Consider the following 24,007-nt stretch of genomic DNA (forward strand, 5'->3'; position numbering starts at 1 on the left):
AATCACAACCACGGTCTGGATTATGAAAGGAAAGTGCTATACCTGTACCGCCTGAGTGTAGACTTGTCTAGATAATCTTCTACATTTGTTTCCAAGATCTCTGATATACTTTTAAGTTTGTATTATTAGAAAAATGAATAACAAGCCTACAGACAGGCCATCTTAAGTTTTACTTGTTGTGTATCACTAGCCTGAAAAGATCAAAAATATTTTTACTGTGGTTTCAGCTCTTTGTGGGGGGGGCGGGGGCAGGTGGGGGTGATGTCAACTCATGTTAGTTGAGAAAAGTGGCAGTTCTGCATCTCATGCAATTGAACTAGAGAAAATGGGTTACTGCAAGAACTGGCAAAACCTATTGCCATTATTGCAATGGCTATAGAAATAAAATGAGTTTCTCTTTTACTCAGTGGAGCTATTTAAGAATGACAAAGAGAAAACATCTACGACGGTGGCAGAGACTTTGCGTCCAAACATTCTAGGATGAATTATTTGTCGTTTAAATCGAGCCTCATTAGGCAAACTGTGTTTTACTAAGGACTGCACAGGAGCCTGTGTAAGATTTCGGAAGAACAGGAGTTTTGAAGAACCATGTTGTTTACACTTTGTCACTCATTTTCAAGCCCAGTGTTACCCTTCAGTTCTTATACAAGAATATCTGAAAACAAAAGGACATCCTCTAAAATGGGCACTGGGTGCTCTGAGCGTCGGAGGAGTTGGCCGAAAACCAGACACCAAGCCCTTCAAAAGGCACGTGGGGCCGAACCTCCCTCGGAATCGCCACGGCCGGCGCTCGAAGGCTCCAGGCTCCGCGCCTGATTTCCCAGGGCCGGTGCAGCACTGGGGGCGGTCCGACAGCACCGGCCCTCCTGCCTCGTCATCGCTGCGTTTCTGGCTGGCGGAGCCCGGTCCCCGTCCGCGGCATTCCACGCCTCCGTCTCCGCGGGCGTGCGCGGGGCTCGAGAATCACCTCAGGAGCCCACTCAGCAGCGGGGAGGGCGGGAGCGAGGAAAGCCCGGGCTCCCGCTGTAACCCCCGAACTCAGCGGCGTCCCCCACCCCTCGGCGGCGGGGCCGCAGGTACCTCCTCAGCCGCCTCAGCAGTCGGCGCTCAACTGGTGGGCAGCCCGTCCCGCCGCCGCCACGTCCGCTCAGAGGCCCTTCGGAGCCGCGCTCCCGCCGCCGGCACCTGACTGACTGACTGACTGGCTGACCGACCGACCCGAGGGTGGAACCCGGGCCGCCGCCACGGCCGCCGCCGCCGCGCACGCGCTCCTCGCCCGCCTCCGTCCCGGGGCGGCCCGCGGGGCGGGAACGCGACGCTACGAGCCGCCCGCACCTGCCTGACTGACAGGCGGACCCCGGGACCGGGCCTCGTGCCTCGTGCCGGCGCGCGCACGCGCACGCGCCTGGCGCGGCTGCCGTCGGCCCCGGGGGCGGGACCGCGCGGCAGCGAGCGGGCGGGGGGCTCGTGGTACGCGCGCCCCGCACCCGAGGGCTGCGGAGAGATATTTTGGGTGGCAGGAGGCCCCTCGTCATTTCCGCCGGGCTGCTGGTCGTGCCGGGGGCTTCACTCTCGCGCACGAGGCGAACGGGCAAGTTGGCTGCGGGCGTGTGGCGGCAGCTCCTTCCCTTAGCGCTGCGACCCTCGGCAGTGCAAGCCATGAACTGAAGCCCCGGAGGGACGGAGACCCGAGCGGAGTTGCGGAGCCACGGCAGCAGCCGCCGCCTCAGAGGGGAGCGAGCAGACCCGGCGCGGAGCCGCGACCCCGGCGCCTTTCCCTCCCCGTCGCCGCTCCCACCGCTGCAGCCGCGAGACTCGACACACAAAAGCCGCTTTCTCCGCGCCGCCCGCCCAGCGAGGCAGCGGCCAGCGAGGGACCCCACCTGAGGGCGGCTCGGGCTGCTGAGTTCGTTTTGTGTCTGAGCTCCGAGCTCCGCGCCCCGCGCGGAACCGAGCCTGTGCTCATGGCTCTGATCATGGAACCGGTGAGCAAATGGTCTCCGAGTCAAGTAGTGGACTGGATGAAAGGTAATGCCCGCTGTGCGGAGGGCGAGGCGGCCCTGGGGCTCGGGGTCCCGGCGCGCGGGAGGGAAGGGGCGCCCGCCGCGGCCGAGCCCGCCCTCGGGGCTGCAGCCTGCTGATCGTGGGGCGCCGTGGGCAGCGGGGGACCTCCAGGGCTGACTGGGGCTCGGGATCCTGGTCTCCTATTGTCTCCAGCCAGTGGCTTCCCAGCCGAAGAGGGGTGCGGAGAGCGCGGGGGTGGCCGGGGCGACCCGATGGGAGGCTGGGAGCCGGACGGCGGAATCCCTGTCAGTCTTTCCGGCTCCCAACTCCCCTTGGTGCCCCCCAGGCCGGGAGGACGTGTCGACCCTGCCTTCTCCCCTCAGGGAGGAGCCCCCAGGGACGGTCGTCCGTTCCCCGGCCCCTTTGTTCCTGGGAATCCTGACGCCCCCTTGGCGGCCGCCCCTGCCAAGTGCCTTTTCTTGCGCCAACTCTCCCTGCAACTTTTAAGCCCACATAATGGTGTCAGGACGCGGCCGCCGGGGTTTGGGTCCGGAGAGCTCCCCCTCTTCCCCAGGTTGGGCTGAGGATGCTCGGGGGGTGCGCTGCTTTGGGGGAGAGGAAAACATGCTTCCCCTGGGACAGCATCTGCGCTGGTATCTGTGGCTCCCTCCTGTGCATCCCCCCGCGTCCTTTGCCTCCTCCTCTTCTGGCCGCTTGAGGCTGTGAATCTTAAGGCTTTTTACTGGGGGCTCGACCCCAGGTGTAAAGTGATCACATTCAAGTGCCCCCTCATTTATTCCATCTTGAAGTCTCTCCCCTTTTTTCCCCTGGGCAGTTTCTAATAACCATACTTAAAGACATTCGCCCTCTTAATCTCAAACGTGGGCTTTTTCTCTGTCCCTGGGCTTTCCTGCCTCACTATCTCCCTCTGTTGTCTGAGTTAGAGGACCCTCTCCTCACGACCACTGCGCCCCCTCCCATCCCCAAGATTCCTAAGATTTGGGGAATGCTGACAGGGGATGGAGGGGATGGACAAAAAGGGATTCCTCGCCACACTTGGGAGATGTTAAGAGTTTTGCTCGTGGTTATTCCTAGGCACAAACTCTGGGTAGATTAGTCAGGGACCAAAGGCTTATCATTTGCAAATGCAGTTCCAAAGATGAGGGAGCCCCTTCTTAGGGCTTGCTTAGCAGTCAGACTTTCTAAGCTCCAGGTACTTTAGAACGAAAGTAGGGTGATTGGAAGTGATTGAGAGCGCAGAGGGAAACTCAATTTTTTTCTTTTTCCCCCGAGCCTTTTCAGCCTCTTGCTTGTCTTGTGGATTTTCCTTTATCCATTTGCTTTCCTTTTATTCCCTTACTTGCCCCTTTATTCTTCATTTATTTCGTTTTTCTTTTCTAATATGTGGAAAGTGCTTTGTAACTGCAAAGCGCAGTACAAATGAGAGTGTACTGAATTAAATCGAATTCATTATTTATCGACTGCCCCCCTGTGTGCGGTGCATTGTGCTAAGGTGCCATGGGTGCCATGACTAAGACAAAGTCCTGCAGTGGCTCATTATTTTTTTCTGTTTCTTCTTCTGTTTTCATATTGCTTCTGAAATTCCGCTCTCCTAGCTTCCCACCAATTTTTCCCCCCTTTGGATTGTCAGATGCAGACAAACATCTAACTTCTGTGTTTCTCAGTCATGGAAGAAAGAGCCAGAGCACATGCGAAAAGCAAGAATGCTTAATTAAAACCCTTTCTTTGAATTTGCCTAAAAGATTACTTCAATTTGAGTCTTGTTACTGAAATACTCAAAGAAAAGCTATCTTGGCTCCATGGGAGTCAGATTACCTTCAGAGACTACCTCTCACAAATTCCCATGATGCTTGTAGTGAGTGCTGCATACTCCATCTTCTTCACCTCCCACCCTCCCAGTACATTCTTGCACTTTCCCCACTCTGTACACTTTAGGTCCACTGAAGCACGTAGAACATATGATGTACATATTCTGACACACATTTTTAGTTTCTCAGTACACTAGTCCTTTAAAAATCTCTCCAGCCTAAAATGCAGCTTCTTTGGAGTTGGGCTTACATCATTAGCTGTGATTTTAAGTGATTGTTATATTTAAGTTGAATAACTTATTTTCATACCTGTTGGTGATGCATCTTAGAGCTATTTGAAAAGACAGAATTTGTGTATCTTTGTATACATTAGACTGGAAGAGAATAACTCATGTCATTATCTGTATATTTCAAGTCCCAAACTGCTTACTGCTGAAATTTCCATAATCTTCATATAAATTTGATTTGAGATATTATCAGAAAATAAGGTTTAAAAAAATACTAAGATGAAACAGACATTTCCTCAAATTAATTAACTTAATTAAGGTAACATACACTATTAGCTTAATTAATCCCCCCCACCCTTTTCCCCAAATAAACTTTACAAAATACACTTAAAAAATACTTTTCACCCTTCCTTCAGATGCACTAATGTTTAAAAGTCAATTAATTTAGGCTGTAGCTTTGGAATGGCCAAACCTCATTTAGTGTTGTATAATGTATAGTGTTATAAAGGCAGTACCAAAGGATGAACAGGACTTTTGAACAACTGCAGCATTGTGGGAGTTCTTTAAAACATGCTCCTAATGTGACAGTTTCATCATCCTTAACGTTTAAAGCATATATATGGCATATGCTTTCACCCAGTCACAATCGTAGATAGTTATAACTCTCTTTAGTAAGGTATATGCTTTATGCTCTTTCTAGGGTATTTTTTTCTTTACTGAACAGAAAAGGAACCATTAAGCATATAAGAATAGCATGGCCATATGTTTAATGCTTCCAGACAATTTATAGAAGTGCAATAGAAACTCAGTCAGCAGAGAGGGAAATGAAGGGAAAAACCCCTGGCTGACAAGATTATTAAGCTTTGGTAGAACATATTCAAGATTAATTATGAAGGACCATATATACACTGCAATTCACTTTAATTTATTACTTTTTATTAAAATATATTTGAGGGACACATAAGTATTAAATTTATGTTAATTATTATTAAAAAAAACGCTATAAGGAAATACTTCCTTTTTTTTCCTCACCCCCAACTCCACTCTTTGTGAAATCCAATACTTATTGAATTTTCTCCTGACAATAAAAATTTGATGTGACAGTGTCAATGTTAGTTCCAGTAAATATATGAACTCCTCATGAGTCAGTAGAATAAGCATTTATATCTCACATTATCCTGATAGTACTTCAGGCTATTTGGAAATGTGTCATAGCCTTCAAAATTAATTTTAAAAATTGATTTTATAAAAATATTTTTTGAGAAAATCAAACACTCATCATTTAGTGCTTGCAACTAACCTTTTTCAGTTGGAAATTACATTCAGTCCTCCTGTAGTTTTGACAAAATTTGAAAACATAAACCTTTTTACAGTGAATAAAAGCAAAGCAGTTATTGGGAAAAGCTATAGGTAGAAAAGTAGGCCAATAACTATTTCTAATTTTTGCTCAGTCTGTTACTCTAAAATACATTATTTCTCAGCTCCTGTCTGTTCACTTGCAGGGCCTAGAAATATTTCATAATCTGCAGTTGCTTGAGTCTACTTTTTTTGCCTTCTGAAATATAACAAGAACCTTTGAACACGTTTGGGCCCCTATTATTAATTTTATCATTAATTTTCCTTGTCCATGTCACACCCAATAATTCCAGTTTTTTTTCTCACACCTTTTCTGCCTTTTGAAATTCTTTCAAAATATCCAGATGACTAAGATAAAGTTATTTTCCGGGGCCAGCTCCCTTTCTGACATTTTTTCCAGTGATCTTTAATCCCTTTCTGGATCAAATAAAATGGATTATTGTTTTCAGAGTCAACTGACAGGCCCCGCTTTGCTGATCTTCTCTTATGGTCTCTGTGACTTAGCTCCATGCACTCTTATGTTATTATGATTCCTAAAATCATCTAAATTTTTAAGGTAGCCTCTGAAGCCATCCCACAATTAACTGCTCTGGTCTTTCCTGTTTACTATAAACCATTTTCTTTAAGAAGCATTCACTGACTTCTAATTTCTGTCCTGATGACTCAGCCTTCTTGAGGACAGAAAATGAAATACATTATTTTAGGTATTAAAAAACAAAGATAAACCCAACGTTTTGCATACAACCCTAAAAAGAAGAAAATGCAGTGATGAAATAAGGTCTATTTAGTATAAAAGTTTACATGCTGTAAAGGAAAATGTGTCCGATAACGGAAAGCACTTTTGACAGGTACAATGCCCTTCAGTAATTTTTTTCCCCCTCATAGGACCCAGAGCTGAAGTTGAAATTTATCTTAATCAGGTGAAGGAAAATGTCAAAATTTTGAGTTAAACTGTTTTGAGAGAGAGATCAGAAATAATTTTGTGGCAGGAACTTGAGAAGTATACACCGTAAGGGGAAAAAAATATATGCTAAATGTTTAAATTGGTGCTATTACCTCTTTTTGAAAAATTAGGTTTTTTCTCAATTGCAACATGACTAGATAGTAAGTAACCAACAATCACCTGCTTTGGATTTGACATTTTTGGAACAGGAATTCTTGTCATTTTATACAAAGAGGAAATTTACCTTTTTGATATGTAGAGTTTAGTTCACAAGAAACGTTTTGTTTGTAGTGTCATTAACATTTGCTCCTTAAGGTAACACACATGATGTAGTGCATGGTAGGAAAAAAAAGAGGATATTTATGTAGATGTATTCTAGTTCTTAGATATTTACTTAGTACTTCAGCATGGAAGGTGCTTTGATGGATGAATTTAAATAATTCCCTGCTTTGGAGAAATTAGTCTCTGTAAGGGATGGCAGTGACATTGGCAAACCTATGCCAAGACAGAGACAGGTACCAACTAGTACATTTGGTAAATTTTAAGAGTTTGCATATGTATACAAGCACCAATGGAAAGAGAAGATGATGATTTTAGTAAGTCAGGAAGGAATCCATGGGGAAGGTTTGAGCAACTGTTTAAGCAGTTTATTTAATTAAGGTATATTCTAAGAGGGATGTATTCTAAATGTAGAAGGACAGAAAGAGACTCTAGAGTTGAGATGGGGCGATTAACCAGAGGGGTTGAGTCTACGTTTGTCTGGTTGAAAGAGAAAGGTAGGCAGTACAGGGAAAGTGAGGGAGGAGCATGAGTAGGTGGCACAAAAGTATAAGAACAAATCTGCATTTCACAAAGGCAATAAAACTCTCATTATGTCCTGAGTTTAAATAAATACCACATTATAAAACTTTGGCTGCCAAAAATAAGCCCATTTCTATTTCTCGGGAATAATTTGGAAATAATGTTAAAATGAGTTATTTTGAAGATTAATTACATCATTAACGTTATGTGGTTGGATATTTAGAATTTTACTGATCCAAATTCTTACATGAAGCATGCAGATTGGCTTTTAAATGTTGATGTTGTTCTTAAAGCAATGATAAATTATCATTTTCATTCATAGCAGAGTGACCTCAGATTAGGACCTAACATTTTCTTAATGACTTTTAGCTTTCTATGTTACTTCCTTCACACACAAGGCTTATTGTGAAAGATGAAGCATTAGCTTCTATAAAGAGTCCTAGAAGGATGGATCATCAGTACTAATTTAAAGATGGGGGAAAGGGAGGGTAAGTAATTTGAAAAACAAAATGGAGTCTAAAGCTTTATGTTTATGAGTTTGTCATGGATTAGTGTCTGGCTGAAGAATAGGCTCATTGTTTTGAATAGCATTCAGTGAGTGAATTCAGTTTTCATGCATAGCATAGGCCTGTGCTACCCAAAATGGTACATTTCTGTGGTTGTGAAAGCCAAATGATCAAAAGCCAAAAAGTTGATTTTTGCTAAGTATTTTAAAATATTTTTATATTAAACATAGATATTATATTCATGGTATAGAAAGCAAAATTGGCATGATTTTAGAGATGAGACCAGAGGCTTAACAGGAATTTTAGCCTTGCAGCAGGCTGTTTAAAGCTGCATTTCCCAGACCTCCCAGGGTTATGAGTACACTCTGTTCAGCAATTATGGATACATCAGTGGAAAAGTTTGCGAAGTGGTGGTTGGGTTTAGAAAAGGTAAAACTTATGTACTCTGCTTCCTCTTTTTCTCCTCTTGCAAAGGATAAAATATTATCTTTTCAGTCAAGGTCATGATAATTACAGCATCTTACTTTGTTTGATCCATAAACCTGTAGTCAGGATGAACTTCTTGAGAATGATTCCCATCTAATCCTATCTTCCCCATCAGCTTAAAAAATTTAATGGTTTCTCACTGTTTTTATGATAAAGTCCTTAAAATGGCCTGTAAGAACCTGGAAGGTTTGGCTGTTGCCTGTGAGGTAAACCTCATTGCTAGCACTAGCTACTCGGGCTTTCTTTCAGTCCTGTTTACCCAGTCCTTGAGCATTTGCACTTTTTCTTCACCCAGTTAAATCCTGCTCATCCTTCAGATCTCAAGCCTTCCTTCCTCTGCCTCAGAAAAGCCTTCCTGAATCCCCAAATCACATCAGATTCTCAGTTATGCACTCTCTTGGTACCGTGTATATCTTCTTTGTTCCATTTGCCAGTTTTATTTTTTACCTTTATTTGTATGATTATTTGATGAGGGCAGGGAACCCATCTTTTTGCATAACAGTGCATAAAAAAGTATCTGGTGAAAAGTAGGCACTTAGGAAATATTTGTTGAGTAAAGGAATAAATAAATTTATTCACAAATTACTGGTCTGTCGACAACTCTGCTTTCCTAAATGACGATGCACGTAAAGTCCCTTATAATGCCCTAATGGATACTTCAGAGACAAGTTGTATACTGTGTGCCAGAATACAGTGTAAGTAGGGTTGCTTTGTCCATTTTTCATAGTTGTGTTGCTGTCTAGCCAATTCAATGATCTAAATCATGGTGTAGATTCATTTCGTTAAGAAATGTTAATAATTTCAGTGAATCTATAACACTTCCGTGTTTATGCTATAAATATTATTTGCTGATGTCATTTCATAGGCCAACACAATAGGCAAACTTCTTAAAAAATTAAAACATACCCGTTTTCTTAAGTATTTTCTTTCATACAGATTTTCTAATTGTTTCTTCATTTTGGTGTTTTTAAAAGAACACCATATGGGCTTCCCTGGTGGCGGTTGAGAGTCCGCCTGCCGATGCAGGGGACACGGGTTCGTGCCACGGTCTGGGAAGATCTCACATGCCGCAGAGCGGCTGGTCCCGTGAGCCATGGCCGCTGAGCCTGCGCGTCCGGAGCCTGTGCTCCGCAACGGGAGAGGCCGCAACAGTGAGAGGCCCATGTACCGCAAAAAAAAAAAAAAAAAGGAACACCATATATTTTGGAATGCATGGTAGAATGAAATTGAAAAAAATGCCTTACATTTTTCCTCTTAAAAAAGTAAAGAAAATAAAGTTCATATAAGAAATTTAAATGTATTTTTCTGTTGTGAGAAGAAAATGCCCTTTATTTGTTAATATAGAGGATAAAATGAAAAAAAAAGCCCTTTAGCTTAATGAGAACCATTATCTTCTCATCATATTTAATGTTGAATTTACATTTTTATTAATAGGAATAAAATTAAGATATTTAAAGATGCATCTTAAATCAGCATTTCTTATATAACTTCATCTCACTCTGATTTTGAAAAATAAATTTTAATTTTTTAAACCAGATATAAATTTATTTGGACTAATTTTTGAAGAGCACTCGTTAAGAACCTATGTAGATAGTTACTGTAAAGCATAACTTGTTGAATACAGGTGCCTCATGTGGATTTTTTGTGAATTACATGCTACTGGATAATCACTAGTAGGCACATTATAGAGATTTTTCTAATAAAATGTGCCCCTCCCCCTAAATTTAGAATTGTTAAAACATAAATCAGAATAAGTGAAAATTTTAAGACTTTAACATAACTTTGCCTGTCTGTTAACTCTTAATAAAACAACACCTTCAGGCTTAAATGTTCTAGCTAGTACTGCAAATCAGTGGATTGCAATTGTGCCCTGGTTTGAATTACAAATAACCAATAAACATGCTAGTATTTTTTTTAACTTGAAAGATGTATTTAATTTCTTGTTCAATTCCAATTTAAATTACAGTCATTAATTCTAATAGAAGTTTTCATTATCTTAATCTTATTCTTGCAATTTCAGGAAAGAAAGAGTTGTGGGTATTTGCATAAATTCATTGAATTTTAAATTTTACTAAAGTACAATAACTGCTGTTTTAGTTTTCTGTGTTCATCTATTGAATATTCTGTCACAACATAAAATTGTTTTAAAAACCAAGATTTATTAAATAAACCAAAACTCACAAGGGCATTAATGTATTCTAGTTTGCCACAGTAAAAACACTGTTACATAACTAATATCAAATGTAGCATACTTGTCTGTTTTATATTTACTTGACATTAATGTTCTTGGAAATTAGTTTGCTTTTTTTTTTTTTTTTTTTGCGATACGCGGGCCTCTCGCTGTTGTGGCCTCTCCCGTTGCGGAGCACAGGCTCCGGTCGCGCAGGCTCAGCGGCTATGGCTCACGGGACCAGCCGCTCCGCGGCATGTGAGATCTTCCCAGACCGTGGCACGAACCTGTGTCCCCTGCGTCGGCAGGCAGACTCTCAACCACTGCGCCACCAGGGAAGCCCCGGAAATTAGTTTTATTAGGTAGGTTGGATAGTCTTCTGATAAGATGATAGATAGGAAGAAACTGCGTTGTTACTTGCTTTTAAAGTGTTACCCAATATCCTCTTGTTTGTTTGAACTTTTTACTTTGTTTCAGCCATATCTGCTATTTTTAAAATGGGCTTGCAACATGGTTTCTGAAGTAATATCTAGAAGAAATCAATGGAAGGCTGACTTAGATCCTGGATTTTACTTTTTCCAACTTGTTTACACAAAGATTATGAAATAATCTATTTTTTAGCAAGATGTTAGACTTCTAATTAATTTATTAATTAAAAACCTTTGAAATACTGGTTTTAAGTAATTATGCTGAATGAGTAATTTCAATAGCATTAGCTGAATTCTTGTTATAATTTTGGTATGTTTTATATGTGTATGTGGGAGTTTATTTCAGCTATCCATATTATTTTCAAAATGTTTGATAGTCCTGGCGACTTGTGATTTTTTTTCACCTGGCTGAGCAGAAAATTCATATTTTAATTTTGTGTAATTCACTTATATTTTGGCTGTGTAAACAAGGTACTGGGCTATTAAAAATATATATAAAAGAGAAAGAATTGTAGAGTTGTTGCTACTGGTCCTCAAAATAGACATTATAGTCCAGTTGCTAGTTTTCCTCCCTGCCTGCCAGAGCCCGTGTGGAAACCAAGTTCAGTGTGGTGCGAGCCAGCATATGGATGGCAAGGCCGGTGCTCCTTCCCCATTTCCCTCTGCATTGGTGACATGGTGAGTTTTGCGACAGTCTCTGTTGGCACCAACGTTGCATTAAATTAATGACAGGTTTGCTTATCTAGAAGGCTGCTTGCTACCTTGCCTAACAGCTGTCAGACCAGAGGCTTTCAATTTGATGTTGAATTGTGACAAGCAGAGAGCAGCTCATTCTATGGAATGTTTAGAGCTAGATAATTTTTCTTTCTAATCTGTCCCTAGACATAATGTTTTAAGTCTATTTATGGTAAAAACATGCTAATTCAGGTTCTGTTTATTTGGGATTTGTGATAACTTGAGTAGGTTCCTATTGAACTTTACTTTTGATATGTGAAGAAAGGGCTTGCTGATCAATCTAATAATGTAATTAAGATTGGAAAGAAATTGTTTGACCCTGGAGGATGCGGTATTTTCAAGTATCGTACTTTTCCAGGAGCCATTTCCATAGTGAAAATATGCAAGCTAGAAATGAGTTATATTTTTAGTTAGAATTTCTGCGTACTTGGTTGGAATCATTTTTTTGACTTTTTGGAATCTTTTTGCAAACATCCTGTAGTACAGCTTGGTTATTCCCCTCATTGGCCCATGTCATAAAGGTCTCATGCATTTCACATCTATTATTAGCAGTAGTACTTAAAAGTGAAATAAGGGACAGTTGTTAACACCCTTTAACAGGTAAGTTACAGAAGTTAAGCAGCTCAACAGAGATGTACAGCTGTTCAGTGATGGAATTAGGTTGAACATTAACTCTTTTTTTTCTGCCTACTGGATTGGATTTACACTTTCGTGGATGAAGAACATAGTTCAAGTTTATACGTAATTATCTTCAGACTTGACTTTTTAAAAGTTTCTGAATTTTCTACCTTTTAAAAATTGGCACCATTTAGTATATAATAAAGAGTACTTTGAAATCATATGCCTGTGTTAGTTATATCCAGGCTCCATTACTTCTTAGCTGTGTGATCTTAGTGAGGGAGAGCTGAAGTAACTTGCTAGGTTTTCTCATTTTTGTAAAATAAGGGTGATAATATTACCTACCTCATAGGGTTACGGTATGCTTAAAACGATGCCTAGCACACAGCAAGTGCATGATAAATGTCAGCTTTTTTTTAATTAAGGAAGAAGTTTCATTCTATTGGTAATCTTCAGAGGCAGAACTGTTAATAGATTATATTTATTGACTGCTTACTATATACCATGTAGTGTGCTAGGTGCTTCCCCTGCGTCATCTTATACTTATCCTAGCCCTGAAAGGTTGGAATTATCCCTGTTTTACAGATGCAGAAACTTTTTCTTAGAAGCATTGAATCACTTGTCCTGTATACCCAAATATTTATCAGGCAGGTGTTCAATAAATATTTTGAAGAATGAATAAATGTTAAGTGGAAGAAGCAGAATTTGAATGAATTTCTAACTGGTTCTAAAACATAGTATGCTTACCTTGCCTTTCTACCAGAGGTAGATGTGACATGAGAGGAATCCTGGGAACATTTGCAAAGATGTTGATGTCCTCTCCGTCAGACCTACTTTCTTTAGTGTGTGGTAAGGTGGGGTGTGGTCACTGGTTCTTTTGACCTCTATAGAGGTGTGTGTGTGTGTGTTGTGTGTGTTGTTTGTTGGTGGTAAAGCATTTCCACTCAAAATAGGACTTTGGCCAGTGACAAAAATGCCACATACAACTATAGTATTGGTGACATTTTTTTTTTTGACCATGCTGCACGGCATGGGGATCTTAGTTCCCTGACCAGGGGTCGAACCCATGCCCTCTGCAGTGGAAGCATGGAGTCTTAACCACTGGGCCCCCAGGGAAGCCCCTCATCTTTCTTATTTTGAAGTGAACTCCAGGAGTTTGACGCTCTCCTCTTCTGAGTCTAGACCTAGGCAAAAGATCTACTTTAGGCTACTACTACTACCAGCCCAGTTCTGAGATGTTTTGTTCTCAAAGGATTGCTAATAAAAGTACATGGTGCCTCATGAAAAGATGCTCAACATCACTAAGCTTCAGGGAAATGCAAATCAAAACCCCAATGAGATATCACCTCACACCGTTAGAATGGCTGTCATCAAAAATACCACAAATAATAAATGTTGGCAAGGATGTGGAGAAAAGGCAACCTTAGTTCATTCATGGTGGGAATGTAAGTTGGTACAGGCACTATGTAAAACACTATGGAATTCCTCAAAAAATTAAATAGATAGGACTACCAAATGATCCAGCAATTCCATTCTTGGGTATATATCTGAAGACAATGAAAACACTAATTAGAAAAGATACATGCACCCCAGCGTTCATAGCAGCATTGTTTACAGTAGCCAAGATATGGAAGCACCCTAAGTGTCTGTCAACAGATGAATAGATAAAGAAGATGTGGTACACACACACACACACAAAATAGAATATTAGCCATAAAAAAGAATGAAATTTTTCCATTTGCAACAGTATGAATGGACCTAGAGGGTATTATGCTTAGTGAAGTAAGTCAGACAGAGAACGACTTACTTGAAAGTGTATGTTTTCACTTATATGTGGAATTTAAAAACTAAATGAATGAGTATAACAAAACAGAAACAAGCTCATAGATACAGAGAACAAACTAGTGGTTACCAGTGGGGAGAGGGGTCGGGGGAGGTACCGATGGGAAAGGGGAAGGGGATTAAGAAGTACAAACTACTATGTATAAGTTAAAATAAGATACAAGGATGTAATGTACAGCACAGAGAATATAACCATTATTTATAATTCATCTAAATGGAGTATAATCTGTAAAAATATTGGATCACTGTGTTGTACACCTGAAACTAATATAGCATTGTAAATCAACTATACTTCAATAAAAAATTTTTTAAAAATTTGTAAAAGAACTGATACTTCCAGTAAGTATGAATAAACACCTAGAGTATTTAAAAAATATATTTAATATGCACTTATAAATTTAAAAATCCCCTCCCCCCAAAAGTAATGGTGCCTGATAATAGCTGTTCCTAAGGAGCGTTACATTTTACTACAAATATAGGCATACCTTGGAGATACTGGGGGTTTTGTCCCAGGCCATGGGAGTAAAGCAAATATTGCAATAAAGTGAGTCACATGAATTTTTTGTTTTCCCAGTGCATATAAAAGTTGTGTTTACACTCTACTGTAGTCTATTAAGTATACGATAGCATTATGTCTAAAAAAGTGTATATACCTTAATTAAAAAATACTTTATTGCTAAAATGTGCGAACTATCATCTAAGCCTTCAGCAAGCTGCAGTAGTAACATCAAAGATCACTGATCACAGATTATATTACAAATATAATAATGAAAAAGTTTGAAATACTACGAAAATTACCAAAAGGTGACACAGACATGAAGTGAACAAAAGCTTTTGGAAAAATGTCACCGATAGACTTGCTCAATGCAAGGTTGCCACAAACCTTCAATTTGTAAAAAACAAAATGTCTGCGAAGCACAATAAAGTGAAGTGCAATAAAATGAGGTACACCTGTAAGGGCCTTGGTTATATTCTGTTGTTTATATTTACCTAGTAGTGGTTAGCATTGCTATCTATTGCAATACATTTCATTAGTGTTTCTTTGAACAGCAGACTTTATTCAGTACATTTCTATAGCTTGGAAACCCTTACCTACCTAGTAAATGGTAATTGTTCGCCCCAAGTTATTTTGTTTTGTTTGGAAACTCTTTTATCGTAGACCAAATTGTGATATGAAACGATAGCATAGTTAATCACTCAAAAAACATGTATGCTGGAGAAAATTTAATCATTATCTGTCAGAAAACTGTTGTGAAATCGTAAGATACAGAGTGGTCAAGTTGAGCTAAAGATGTTTGATCAATTGAGTACTTGTAAAATGGTAATGATAGGAACAGTTATATCCACATTATGTTTTAAAATGATACACATGGTTTTGTCTGTGTATCTAAAATATATATTCTGGCATGTATTTTTGAAACTTTAAGATTTGTTCAGAGTAAAAACACAAAGATGATATTTTCTGTTTCTCCTTATTTTCCTTTAATAGACTTGAGGTGAGTTTGCTTTAGGCTGGAAGTTTTAAAATAAGTGAAAACATCTTAATTGTTCTTTGGTTGTGGAGAGAATGATTTGAAATCTCTCACTTTTTATGAAAGCTACAATAGCCAGGACAATAGACATTTAAAAAATAACATCAACTGTGAACTGTGGTAATATTTTGAAGTTGCCTTAGCATTGTCCATTTGATTGTGTAAAGCACTTTTTCTCTCCTAATGTGCTCATTATCTTTCTAAATCCATACAAATTAAAATTAATTTTGTTTGGGCATGTTTTTGAGAATTTCATCACTGTTTTTGAAAAAGTGTTGACATCCTGTGTTGATAAGTGGTCTGGTAAGAGATAGACTTTTAAATATGGTAACATAATGAATCTCCATCTACATTATTTTAAGATGTGTCTAATTTAATATTTAAACAAAATGGTTTCTAATTTTGAGGGTTTTTTTTTTTCATATGAGACTGTTTTGCCAGCTTGTTTTTACAGTTGTGACCAACACACACAGAGAAAATAAATACCGGTTTGTAGGGCAAAAATAGAGACACAGATGTAGAGAAAAAACGTATGGACACCAAGGGGGGAAAGTGACGGGGGGTGGTGGTGGTGGTGGTGGGATGAATTGGGAGATTGGGATTGACATGTATACACTAACATGTATAAAATAGATAACTGATAATAACCTGCTGTATAAAAAAATAAATTAAAAAAAAGAAAATAAATACAGCAAAATAATACCTAGGGATCTACTAACATTTTTCTTCCTACTGATGTACCAGTAATAAGATCACAAAAAATTAAGGCTGGTTATGTATCTCTAAAAAATAAGAACTTAAAAATATATACATCACACACACTCACCCCTACAACACTATTATTACACCAAAATTCATTTCTTAATATTAAATATCTAGTTAAATTTTTTAGTTTCATAAATGTCATAAACATTTTTACAGTTTCTTTTTTCCTTAAATCAGGATCCAAATAAAGCCCACACATTGTAGTCTACCTTATTTTTTTTCCTACATCAATCCTTTTGGACTCAGTACTCACTTTACATGACAGACGTTATTTAATGTCTCTTGAAATAAAATTCATAGATAATAAAACCTACCTCATATTATTAAAAAAAATTCACTGTAATGCCTTTATTGTAATAAAAAGAGAAAATAATTTAAAAATAAGATAGGTTTCTATTGTATGTATGTGCTTAAAATGGCTGTACTATAAAAAACTATAATTGATATGCCTACTTACGATGAGCATACCTGGATTTAAGACAAGCAAGCAGTAAGTTCAGAAGTCATTCTATAAGTACAAGAAAATGGAAGAGCAGATGAATTGATAGACACTGGAATAAAAATGAGCATTAGAACAGGTAACAGGCTAGACTCATTTGATATGTCACTCTAATAATTCCTGTTGAACATTTAAAAGTCATATTAAAAGGAACCTCAGCTTTTTGGAGAAATGGCAGATTCTAGAGCTGAGAAGGGAAAATTTAAGATGAGTCTGGAGCATCTTGTGCCAGAAAGTAAGGAAGTGCTCAGAAAACACAATGATGAGGGCACATCACAGACTTGGAAGCCATTCTGAAAGAGCTCTCAATGGCTGAAGCTGGAACAATTTGAGCAACAAAAATAGTATTGGATTTTAATTCAGTGCATAAAATAAAAATCTATGAGTCCATACTGAAGTAAATAAGTGTCTGAATAAAGAAAGAAATGAGGGAGGAGAGAAAAATCTCCCATAAAGATAATTCCAAATAATTTATGTAGATACTCTCCTCTCAAGGAGGTGACACTTAACTCCCCACTTTTTGATTGTGGGCTGCACTTAGTGACCTATTTCCAAAGAGTAGAGTGTGGGAAGGGGAAATATAACTTCATTGGAGGAACCTAGTGAACACTACGTCGGCCGGGTGATCAAGGTTTGCATCATCAGTGATAAGTCATGTTGATCGCATGTACCCTTGATATGATGTGGTGAGAATGGCACTTCACCTCTGTGGGCTTCCTCCCCCAAACCCATAATTCCAATCTAACCAGGAGAAAAACATTAGACAAATCCAAATTTATGGACATTTTACAAAATACCTGACCACTACTCCTTCAAAACTGTCAAGGTCATCAGAAACAAGGAAAATGTGAGAAACACAGACCATAGGAGGCTAAGGAGACACGAGGATTATTTGTATTATGGTGTCCTGGATAGGATTCTGGGATAGAAAAAGCCTGATAGGAAAAAACTAGTGAAATCAAAATGAGGTGTGGAGTTTAGTTAATAGTGATATACCAGTGCTGTTCCTTAGTTGTGACAAATGTTGTCGCAGTAATGTGAGCTGTTAATAATAGAATATGGATGACAGGTATGCAAGAACTTTGTACTATTTTTGCAACTTTTCTGTATACCTAAAACTATTCTGAAATAGTTTATTTAAATAAAATAGAGTTAAATTTATTTTCAAATTTGGTTATACCAAAATGTAAGCAATATCTCGTGAAATAACTTAGGTTTGCCCTTTTGTAAGTGTTAATAATAAACTCTTTCAAATGTAAACAAAAAAAGTCATGTGGGATACAGGCAGTTCTTAAGTGTGGGACTGTTGCATTCATTGGTCTAGCAATCATTCAGTAACCCGATCATTGTGATAACAAACTCCTCAGGATACTCAAAATGCACGCAAGGGACAACACTGGCCCTGGCCTGGCAGCAAGAACCTCTGCCTTACCTCTTCACTCCTGTGTAAACCTCATGCTCTTCCACTCGTGAAAAAATAATTTTTTGAATGAATGTCATACCTGGTTTCCCTTCAACTGAAGTTAATCTTTTACTTGATTAGCTTTTGTTTTTAACTTTTTGCTAATCAGGAAATGTGTTTAAGAAAAGGAAACTGAATATACATGGGATAGGGTGGAGACTACCAAAATTAGCTCCATCTCCTTACGTATTTTACTTCACTGCTAACAGATTTGCAGGTAAACTCTTGGACAGAAAAGTGTGCTATTCTAAACCTTGTTAACAAAGCCTGATTCCCAGCACTTTTTCTAATTGTAGTTTCTGTTTCCTGCAGACACTGTGTAGGAATGTTAAACAAGGCATGAACATTTTTGAGCAAATAAATGTGGTTTATAATAATTGATTTTAGGCTGAATATATAAACGTGTATATAAATATGCATGCGTATTTACGTAGGCAAGGTATTTGCCTAGGGCAGATATGTTGAAATGGAATATAACCAAATGAACTTTTCTCATTGCTTTTCTACGAGAAAGTCAGCATTTTTCTTTTTGTCACTAAATGTAACACCTTATTTTCATTGTATTACGGGGTCATGTAGTGTGTTTAGTAGTTGAGTTCTGGGTATGAGAGTGGCTGTAACTTAACACCTCCTTTGGTCACATCTCTAAGAAATTATATTTGATTTCAAAACAGAACTACTTTAATATTTGTACTTTATTCCTGTGTCTTTTTTATTATTACCTTCCTTGTTTTCTAGTTTAGTGGCATGAAAATTCTAAAAGGAACAAGCTCTGGTAATAAGTAGATAAAACTGTGACCGGGAATTTAATGCATTAACCTGATATCAGGGTTTTTTTCTCGCCGCAATAAAGTGAAATGTTATATGGGTCACAATTTTATCATATTTGATTCTTTGTTATTAATCCACTTCTATGAAAGTGTGAAATTCTGCTGATACTGATGTGAATGTCTTAGAATTGCCTCCCTGGCTTGTTCTGACTTCATGCTCTGAGTATCAGCCTGGATATGCATTAACGTGTTCTCTGTGAAATACTTCTGTTTTTTGTACAAGGGATTTCTTAAGGTATGCTCACAAGAATGAAGGAGAGTTTATTTTATTTTTTTCTGCTTTGATTTGTTTTAGTAAGGTAAGAATGTTTTGCATTTAAAGAAATCTTTAAAAAAAAACAGTCTGTGTAGATTGTACATTAAGTATCAAGGATTTGAAGCTGTCTTTGAATATGTGACTGGAAAAGATGGGTTGACTTTCCAAGATTCTCCCATATCTATCCCAGGATAGAATCTATCCCAAGGTAGGTGGGCAACATTTAGATTGAAATTGTTTTCACAACTTTCCAATGATACTTTTCATAACAAAAGTACACAGATTTAGGATGACTAGCTATTATGGTAATACAGTCTCATAATAATTAAAAACAGAATGTTAGAAGCAAATTGTGTGATTTGCATGACTTATGAAATACAGATGGCGAGAAGTAGACTTGGAAGCTTTTTCAGAGTGCAGATGGACATGAGTTCTTCAGAGAAGTTAATTAAGAGTAATCGTTGTATAGTAACCACTGTCTTGTAGGCTGCCATGAATTTAATATTCTACTTTCCCCAATAAAAATGCCAGATGATGCCTTTCAAGGCTGCTGAAAACATCTTTATTACCTGTAGCCATGCCAAAGGACTCACTCCCCTACTGTACCCCTCTCTTCCCGCATCTCTACATTTCATACAGATGAATAAAAAAGAAGATTAAAGGGACAAATATCTAGTAGGAAGCACTGTATGTAGAAGACAATACAAATTATTTGTAGTACTGAGTTGGAACTGGAAATCTCTCCAGTTGTGACCCAACCTAAATTCTGTCCCATCGTGTGTGTTTAACTCGGCTCTTCATTTCTCAAGCCCTCCGTTTCTTTATCTGAAAACGAGGGTAAGGAAAATATGCTTTATAGGGAATTCTGAAGAATAGTCAACATGTAGTCCGAGTAGAAATGGAGTAACATTTTGACACTGGCAAAAATAGTTTATTATTAATTACTGAACAGGATTTTTAAATGATATTTATGGAAAATAATTTTTAAGTATTCCAATTTAGAAATAAATTGCTGGATATAGCTCACATATGTTTGCCTTAAGACCAAGAAGATTATACTGATTTTAAAATGTATTTGGAGTATGGATTTCAGGTGGCTGGCTCTCTCTTGGAAACGCTTTTCCTCTTACTAGCTTCTTTGTCTTGTGTGTAGCCACTTCTCTAACAGCTTTATTGGAGCCTTTCTCTCCAATTTTTTCCTTATATGAGTCAAATGATCACTTAAGTAATTCAGCCTAATTATTAGAATGGTATATCTCACTCTTCCTGGCAGGAAACCCAATACAAAAGTCCTAAAGGCATTGCTGTTGATGCTCCACCATCCCTGGCTAAGTCTCAGCCAGTATGAGCCTCATCTCAGTAGCAGTCCTTGCATATCATGGTTCCTCATACTTCTCATCTTTATTTTACCAAAAGGTTCATGACCATTGAAATTTCATTTTTCAGCCATTGTCAGAAGATCGGAATATAAGAGTTTTATCAACACAGACATATACAAGGTGATCAAAATTATTAAATACTGAATCTGCAATGAAAATAACAGGCACTTATGAGCACTAGAGCTCCATTTAAGTGGTAAGAATGTATTGACTTTTCATAGGAGAAACAGTCAATTGTAAGAAACAAATGAACCAATTCATTTGAGCTTGGATCACTGAAAACAAGGGGGAATCACTGGCAAAACAATGCCTTTTCTCATTCATGGGTCACAAGTGGTATTTGGATTGAGGACAGTTGAGAAGCATTAAGACTACAAATTAGTTCCTGTATTTTATATTATGGAATGGTTGTTGGAAAGTGTACTTTCCCAGTGCTAGTATGCTAGATTTTTTTTTAAATTACAAGCAGTTTTGTTTTTCTCCTTATGTTTCACATCTGCACTTGTGTTTTCCTTGGAAAAATGCTCCATATATCTAGCATTGGTGCACTCATGTAAATGATGTCAACTCATATATAAAATTTGATTTAGAAGAATTTTTAAAATACAGAAATTGATTAAGAGCCTCCTTTTAATCAGTGTAATAACAGTGTAACAATGTTGACTTTAAAGCTTTTGAGAAATATTTTTCTCCATGATTTTATTACTACTTTTCCTCCATCTTTTTGATTTTGTATGATAAATGACAGAGGACAATAATATGCCATATTTTATTCTTTCATTCAAACTTTGAAGATCATTTGGATTTTTTTTGGTCACCCCTGAGCCATTTATAACTCATTTTTTAAAACCATGTAAATTTTAAATTAAATGAATGTCTTTTAAAAAATGAGATCATGTGGTTGAGACAGCTATACTTCTATCAGAGTTACCTAGGGTAAATAATTTGGACTTCTGGTTTTCTTTTAAAAAAATTGGGTGACACGTGTTCTCCTTTAAAACTCTAAGATTCTCTGATTCTCAATTTTTAATTCCTTCTCATATTTGGTTTAGAAGCAATGAATGACGAGCATTCTTGATTTTCTTTATATCTACTTTAGTGACAGTTGGGACTTATGAATTTTTAGAAGGTTTAATTTTTTTCTGTTCTATAAATTGAATGTCATGCATAAAACTTCATGTACTTTACATAAAGACTTGTTATGTAACAAAAGCAGAAGGTGTATTTTTGATGTTGTAGGTGGATCTGAATCCTTCAAGTCTGTGCCATCAGTGCCAGATTACTTTGACAAATTCTGGTTAGCAAATTCCTAAGATACTAGGTAACAAATCTCTCTCCTTTTCCCCCTTTTCTATAATCGTTCACTACTGAAAACTGTAACTCACAAGTTTAGCAAGGAGCAGATACCTCCTGGTCCCTTGGATAGTCTAACTCCTCACATTCTTTCTCTGCCTACTTGGTAATATTAAAAAAATTTTTAAGGTAGCTGAGAAGTCCTACTGTATAAAAATAAAAATATGAATTACAAATGCACTCACAAGACCAAGGAAAAAATAAATTAGAATATGTGGTATGTGCAAGTTGACATGGAATATCTGGAAAAAAACAATGCTTTTTGTTCTTGGTGTTCATTTTTAAATCATCCCTTTAAAATCAGGGTCTGTGTAACGTTCTGTTAAGTGATTTCTAGATATGTGCAAATGCATCAAACAGATTTGTATTAATGAATGTAACACAAGTACGTCCCTTAAATTCTTAGCAAAATTTACAAGTATTTTTATAAACATTTAACATTTATGGTTTTAATTATATCTGATAGGCAAATTCAAAATAAACTCAAATACAGTACTTATGTCCCTTTATTGAAACACATCATTAGTTAAAACCGTTTGTAACATTTCTTTTATAAAAGAACATGCTTAGTTTGTGTACACTGACACTCTTGTTCTCTGTGAGATGAATTGATAGATGAATTGATAAGAAAGAAGTTACAGAAATCTCTTGGTCCTCTGCCATCATCATGTTACATGTAACCAACTGAGCTCAGGTTGGTTAAAGGACTTGTCTAGATTCACATATCTTTCTAGTACCAAAATTACAAAAAGACAGCTCAGAAAGAGTATGATGCATAGATCTTTTCATTGTTATAAGGACATCTCTGTTAGGAACAAAAGAGAATGAATTCTTTTGATCACTGGTGTCAAAGCTAGAACACGTCTTGATTAACACATGCAACAAGCCTACTTCATAGAATAATCCCCTCATTAAGAATGTTTAGTTTAGGTTTCATTTTATCATAATCGAATGTAAGATTCATAGAATGCCAAACCCCATTTACAGGGAGTTAAAATGCTATTAACTGCTAGAAAAACTTCTGATGGTCTTCTAATCTCTGTGTGCTATGACTCAGTGATTTTAAATGTCATTTTCTAAGGCTTTGCAGTTTGTTAGCATAGTCAAGTGCAACAGGATTAAATCCAAATCTGGACACACAGTAGATTTTGTGGTCTGTTTAGAGCTGTAAATGGTTTGCTGTGCTGAATAGTCTATTACAGTTCACTATGTATTTTTAATAATTTTCCATTTTAATTATGAACGGTATACATGTACCTAAAACTCTAAATGTGGAATAATTTTTGACCCTGTATTCTTTAACTATATAACTTAAGTTACCTCATTCATACTACTAGAATTAGTGTATTGAAATAAATTGGTCCCAACCAAATACAAATAGCTGTCCTTGATACATCAAAAAAGTGTATTTGAATGATCAAGTTATTTTAAGATTTGTTCATAGAGTTTATTTATTGTGATGTCCTCCTTGATGCCTATTTTAAACATTGCTTCCTTCTTCTATGTAGTAGATATTGCATCATTTATACTGTTCTCATTCCTCCTTTCTCTTTCCAACATTCCTATATCTGTGTTAAAGCCTCAACAAGTTGGAGTCCCTGATTTCAAAGAATATTTACTTATTTAAAATCTAGAGTAACTTCACAGTGTGACATCTGTATTTATCAGTGGTTTGATAAGGTAAGTAAATTTCATGACCATAGTGAGATTTTGGTAACTATTTTTTAATAAATATATGAATGCCAAATAGGGAGAAGTGACTAAATAAAAGTATTTAACAAAATGGAAACAAACATATTAATGGATTTTTTTCAAGTTTAAAATGTGTGTAGGTCTCTTGTATTAGGTGTGCTGTTGGGTATTCCATAACTAGATGAAAATGTAAGGTACTTTTTCTTTCACCACTGAAATGCCATTGTGTTTTCTATTCTAAATTTCTAGTGGTGTTTACTGTCCTTTAGGAATTACTTTCTTTTACACGTTAAT

At 37.9% G+C, this 24,007-nt stretch overlaps 1 protein-coding gene across 5 annotated transcripts in view; it reads left to right on the forward strand.

Annotated features, from left to right (window-relative positions):
• Positions 1-1,866: 1,866 nt before the first annotated feature.
• The window catches only part of CNKSR2 (connector enhancer of kinase suppressor of Ras 2), a 255,004-nt gene continuing 232,863 nt past the window's right edge, over positions 1,867-24,007 (forward strand). For all 5 annotated transcript variants that reach the window (XM_082610757.1, XM_082610756.1, XM_082610758.1 and 2 more), the window contains exon 1: positions 1,867-2,028. In XM_082610757.1, the coding sequence (XP_082466883.1) occupies positions 1,965-2,028 (64 nt within the window). In that variant the 5' untranslated portion in view covers positions 1,867-1,964. The remainder of the gene's footprint in view (positions 2,029-24,007) is intronic.

The sequence above is a fragment of the Mesoplodon mirus genome, assembly GCF_964341445.2.
Source record: "Mesoplodon mirus genome assembly, chromosome: X".
In the NCBI taxonomy this organism is placed as follows: Eukaryota; Metazoa; Chordata; class Mammalia; order Artiodactyla; family Ziphiidae; genus Mesoplodon; species Mesoplodon mirus.